This window comes from Erithacus rubecula, assembly GCF_903797595.1.
Source record: "Erithacus rubecula genome assembly, chromosome: 6".
NCBI lineage: Eukaryota > Metazoa > Chordata > Aves > Passeriformes > Muscicapidae > Erithacus > Erithacus rubecula.
Genome location: NC_136688.1, coordinates 24,425,281 through 24,431,386, shown reverse-complemented (window position 1 = coordinate 24,431,386; position 6,106 = coordinate 24,425,281). Strand labels below are relative to the sequence as shown.

Sequence of the window (6,106 nt, the reverse complement as noted above, 5' to 3'; positions counted from 1 at the left end):
GAGTGGGATGGCTGACTCCATTCTTAAAAGCTCAGAGAAGTTGAATGCATGTGACGATGTGGCACAAAAAAAAAACCAACAAAAACAACCCTGTCTAATTTTACAGGTCGGAGAAGATAACTTCCGTACAGAGCATTGAGCAATTTTCCTAAAAAACCCTATTGAATTGCAGTCTTGAATGTTAAACATTTTGGTTTTTGCAAATATCTGTAATCCTAAAGCTGGTATATTGAGGATGCCTTGGAAGAGGAATGTGGTATAGCTGCTGTAGGACTTCCTATTTGAAAAGTTTGGTCATCTGTGTCAGATGAAATTGTCATTTTTGTCTGTGTGGCACCAGCATCTGCCTGTGGTGAATTTGATTTTCATGCAGGGAATAAAATTTTTCAGTTATATGGGTGTCATCTTGTTTTTGCTGGTGTTAACTCCTAAACTTATTTACAGTGGAAGGGAAGAAGAGAAATGGACGTTCTTTTCTATTTTCATTTTTATTTGAAATAGAAACTTGGGTTTTCTTATCTGCATGGGGATTTCCCACTATGGGGAGAGGGGAAAGCATGGGGTGGAAGTCAATAAGTAAATTTGAGCTCTAGGGAAGTGTCATTCTGGATGTTTTTCATTTTGTTTTCCAATGACTTGTATTTCTAGCTAATATCAGTTATAAAAGTTATGTTCACAAGTATCTCATATATAATTTTTGTAACCTTTTTTCTTTTTCATTAAAGGGTGAAGATTAGCTACAGTAAGATAGCTCTGAATGTTGTTAAATTAACTTTCAATCCATTAATTGCCTTACTGGATGTGAATTCTTCAAGTTTCCAGTATGGCTCTGGCTGAGATCCTGCTGAACGGTGCTTCCTTCCACGGTGGATGCTGCAGGCACAAAGTTTTGCTCTCCTTACTTGGACCTCTCCTCAGCAATTCAAAATTGTACAGCAGCTACAGGAGGCCAGGGGCAGAGCCTGAGAAAAAACCATCTTGGGAGAATGTTGATTTCAGCTTTAAGAAGGGCATTGATCACCTAAAGACTCAGCTAAGCTTGCTGAAGAAGGAAACCCAAGATTACTTAAAAGGACCTGGAAGCCATTCTGTAAATCAACATTTGGAACAAACACGGGTGTTGTGGCAATTTAGGAGCCAAGAAGATTTAAATAAATGGGTTGTTTCCTCTGATGTGGAGATTGGAGGGAAAAGTAAAGTTTACATCAAGTTGGGCAGGAATAACCAGGCTGCTCTGCTGTATGGAACCCTCAATACAGAAGTACCTCGTGATGGGGAGACAAAATACAGTGGATATTGCAGTATGAGATGCAAACCAGCAGTGGTAAGTACAGGTCCATGTTTGCACAGCTTCTGTTACTAAGTCTGAGAGTGTTTGTGGAATCCCAGTGACAGCAGGTGGCCTGGTCTTTACTGCTAATCACTTTTAGGACTACATTTTCTCTCAGAGATGTAATTGTTGCTGTGCCTGCTTTGACCTGGAAGGAACTGAAATTTTTTTCTTTGATTTTGTTTTCCTTTCTTTGAAAAGGAGTAATACATATTTGATCATTTACTTAATGTACAATGGATAGATCTGTTTGCAGCATCCTTACAAATGAAGGATCTGGAATGAATCTTTATATCCAAAATTGGTAGGATTAGAATAGACATTTTTCTAAATTTGAAGTGAATTGAATGTGTCATAAGTAGAAATTTTCTGTGCTTTAACTTGGTCTGTTCATCAGACTTGGCTAGGATGAATGAACTAATTTTCTCATGACAGCAGAAAACAATACTTTGAAATGTACTTTTTAAAAGGTCTGCCTCCTACTGTACATCAGAAAAAGCAAGACACAAATCTTTGATAGCTCAGAATTGAGCAAAGTAGAACCAGAAGTGGGTGTGCTTATTATGGATACAGCTTGTTTCATCCCTTATTTCTAAGCACCTTTAAAAGCAAAGGAACATTTTCACACACTGAATAAAATTCTTAAATATTTAATGTTTCTCCTGTTTGTGTCTTGGCACAAGTACTCAGGTGAAATAATTTCTGCGCCAGAATCATGGGGAGCAGAGAATATGAGTAAGCAAAATCAATGGGTAAATGAGAGACATATGAACACTGATTAAAATGGTGACATTGGATCAGATGAGTGGAACAGCAGGTGAAGTCTTGCCTGAGTTAAACTCTCAAGGCTGCTACTGACTTGTGCAAGTGTGACTCACACTTTCACCTCCTAATTCTGAAGTAGTGTAGTGTATCAGTCCATCTTTATTTAAGTAGAAAGGTCAAAAGTGTAAAAACCATCAAGTCAAGTAGCTACATGCCTTATATTTATATATTCATAATCTACTTATTCTGTTGTCTTCAAGATGAGTCGGTAGAACAATAGCTGATAGGTAACCATAGTAGTGCTGTAAAATAAAAGGGAAAATAAGAATTTTGGTGTTAATTTTAACTTCTTGGCAATTCTGGCCAAGAGTAACCCTGTTACTCATTGCTCCAAGTGACCTCAGTGTAGCTCTCTGAGGACTCTTGAATATGCCATCATACAAATGACAATATCAGGATTTTTCAGATCTTTGGAAAAAAATGCATTAAAGAATTAGACATGCTTGTAATCTTATTATTTTCCACAGTTAATGAAAAAAAGTTGGAAATCGTTAAATGATGCCAGTGTTCATTAGTCTTTTAATTAGAAAGTTAACAAAGGGGTAGATTATTTTACTGCTTCAGTTTCCTGTTATCACTTCTGAATTACCTAGAACTAGAATATCCTAGAATATTACCTAGAACACAGAATATCAAATTTAGTGAACTACAGAAGTGCTGATCTATCACTTTAGCATTTATGTACTTGGCTGGTAGGGAATTCAGTCCTAGGAAGGAGGTCTCATTTCTGATAGTTACAAGATTGTGGCCTATGATGAAAACGTGAGTCCTCAGAGTGTCAATATTGCGATTTGTGGTCTCTAAAATGGTGCTGAAGGAAAGTCAGTGAGCTCAGTAGCCAGGGTGATGACAGAGTAGCTGTGCCCACTGTGTTACAGTAAATACTATCTGACATAATTATATTTATCAATAATTTGTAGGGATCTTTTAACAGGAAGAAGTTTTATGACTGGTCAAACTTCAACAGTCTTTATTTACGTGTCCGTGGTGATGGCAGACCTTGGATGGTAAACATTTATACAGACCCTTACTTCTCTCATCAAAAGGATGACCTCTACAGCTACTTCATGTTCACCCGAGGAGGCCCATACTGGGAGGAGATACAGGTAAGCTAATGAATCTTTCAAACTAATGAGACTGGCCAAAACATGGGAAGGGAATTCTGTCAACATTCACAGTTTGTTTATATTGCTGTCCACTTGACATTTTCATTATACAATAGACATGTGCCTTTGGCTTGGGAGCTCCCAAAACTGGATGGAGGAGGGCACACTGTTTCAATTGTATTGAAGAATTGATCCACCACATGGTTCCTCTGAATGCTCTGTTGGCTCCTACTGGAGTAATAGGATAGATACAGCAATTGAAATTTAGCAGGTATTGCTTGGAATTTTTTCTGTGATAGCCATTTTATCTGTAATACAGGTGGGTGTAGGCTGATGTAGGATTTGTTCCGTGCAACAGCATTTGCTTAACTTACAGCCTCTCTGGAGTCTGACTGACTCAAGAGTTGGGGTTTTGTCGTTTGTGACCCTTGATCTGACACAAAATAATATTTTTAAGAAGTGTGAGTTGTGGCTCTTTTCTGGTTCAACTTGGAGACCTTTTGTAATTGTCTGATGACAATGGTAGGGAGGTTTGCACATCCCTATGAATTGGTGTTGAGTGCTCCGTGACACCATTGTCCAATCACGTGGGAATAAAGAGTGTTATTGCTGGCTTGGATGTTTTCCTCTTGCCCTCACCAGCCACCAGCCTGCCCTGCTTTCTTGCTCCCACTACTTTCAGAGGAATTTTTCCATTATCCTGAAGTGCTTTGCTAGAGATACTGATGGCAGAGTACAAAGTTTGCACTGTGAAATGCACAGTGTGGTGCAGACAAGCTGTTGGTATGTACCCATGCTAGACTTTGCAGTAATTTTTGGTTTATATTTTTATGTTATTGGAAGGAGATACCCAATGTAAATAGCCACCTTCTGTGCTGCAGCCTTTCATTGTGTCCTGACAGGGCAGTGCTCCTGTGTGATGGCTACAGCCACCACAGGACAGGATGGGCCTGCAGCTGGCTGTGCGTGGCCAGCTGAAAGGGTTAATATGGCACATTTCTTTGTGCTGCTTTTATGTACCCAACTAATGCCAGTACCAGATATAGCTGAGTGCTACTTTACTAACACGTTATTTTCTTTTCCCTAAGTTTCTCTTTTATATGTGGGTGACACTAAAGTCTGATTTTGTTTTGTTTATGTCAGATTCCATTCTCCAAATTCTTTCTCTCCAGTCGGGGAAGAGTCCAGGATAACCAGCATCCTGTCTGGTTAGACAAGGCAAGTTTTCTGGAGGCTTTATTTGAAATTTCATTTGAAAAGGCAGTATAAGGAACACACATTTGCTCTGTAAGAAATTCAGAATTTCCTTCAAGATGATATTGGACTGATATAGATAACTTACTAATTCTCTAATGTTTGTGAATTTGAAATTGAAGGGCCACTTCATGTTACAAGGCACTTATTCTCTTGTGTGGTAAATGAAAATATAAAGTTGTATATGGGGTATTTAAAAATATTTACTAGGAGTTAAAGGGATAAATCAGGACTTGATCTAAGTATCCTCCACTGAAGCTTTGTTAAAGGTTTTTTGATGTGTAGCATTTGACAGTAAAAATTATGTACTTGCAGTGTAATTCTACAGATGTATTTTAAAGAAAGCCAAAAATCAGGGAAGCGGTGCAAAGGTAGTTTAAGAAATCCTAAGAAAATATCTTGGTCACACACAGAATATTTATAGTTGGAAGGGACCACAGGGACCGTCAAGTCCAACTCTTAAATGAATGGCCCTTGTGATACTAGTGTATATTTATCTAGGAATCTGGAAAGGCAGAAAATAATTGTTAAATAGAAATAAAAAAGGCAGGAAATAGTCAGTGTATCTAAGGCTTGCAAAGGAGTAGATTTTTCAGAGCAGAGAGAGCTGAGGCAACATTTGGGCAAGATGCAGATTTGTTCTTATACTTGAGAACTTTATTCTAATTGGAAAACAGTAGCTAAGAACCTTGTCTTACTATTAAATTCAGTAATTAAGTTTCATGCCAGCTTAAAATTAGGTTCTAAAATGTCTGGTTTGGCATTTTCACAAAGCAGATGGCGTATCACTTGATCTAGAATGATCCCTTCCATCCTTAATTACATCTTTGTTTTTCCTATTCATAAAATAATTGTGATTTTTTAAGAACATGTTTAGAAACCTAATTGTGATGAAAGTGGCTGTACACAAACCATGAAGGATAAAAGTAACTTGCTTTAGGCTTGGGCCATTTTAAAATGAAGGGTTTCTTAGCACAATGGTAGAAAGGCAAATGTGGAGTCATTTCCCACTGGGGTCTGTATTGGAAATGGGGTAGTGAAGAGGATGGCTGGGATAACTGCATAAAATACAAAAGTAGGAGATACAACTGAGTTTGATTGTAATGTTATAAATATGTGTCTTTAAATTAGGTTAGAACCCTTGGATTCACCATTGGAGATAAAGTAGATGGCCCATTCCAGCTGGAGATCGATTTTATTGGTCTGCTAAATGACAGAGCTCATAGAGAAGAGTTTGCCTATGAAACTTATGACAAGAACACTCCAGTCTAAGTTTGGACTGGTGTCCTTTGGAAAATTCTTCAGATATTTGGTTTATTTTTATGAAATACTTCTTAATAGGGCTTTTAACAATTTGAAGAGCCTATGTAAACATTAGAGATAAATGCATTAAGTGTGACACCACTGCCATCTTTAAACTCCCAAATAAAGAATCCTGAAGATTGGATGGACTGCAGTAGTAGCTCTTCCCTGGGTAAGTTTTGGCTTCTGTCTTGACCTTTACTGAAATAAAGTATTTCATGAGTTTGTTCTTTTTTTGTCCAGCTCCTTCATTTTCTATGTTATGTGGTTTGTTGACAGTTGTAAAACA

General features: G+C 37.8%; 1 protein-coding gene across 2 annotated transcripts; it reads left to right on the top strand.

The window, feature by feature from the left end:
- Positions 1 to 714: 714 nt before the first annotated feature.
- On the top strand, positions 715 to 6,046 carry NDUFAF1 (NADH:ubiquinone oxidoreductase complex assembly factor 1). Of its 2 annotated transcripts, XM_079307992.1 has the most exons (4): positions 716 to 1,324; positions 3,076 to 3,261; positions 4,405 to 4,479; positions 5,647 to 6,046. In XM_079307992.1, the coding sequence occupies exons 1-4, from the start codon at positions 824 to 826 to the stop codon at positions 5,785 to 5,787; spliced, it is 903 nt and encodes a 300-aa protein (XP_079164118.1). In that variant the 5' UTR covers positions 716 to 823; the 3' UTR covers positions 5,788 to 6,046. The 2 variants fall into 2 exon arrangements, with proteins under 2 accessions (XP_079164119.1, XP_079164118.1); XM_079307993.1 differs by lacking the exon at positions 4,405 to 4,479 and having other exon boundaries at positions 715 to 1,324; positions 5,647 to 5,929.
- The last annotated feature ends 60 nt before the right edge of the window (positions 6,047 to 6,106 follow it).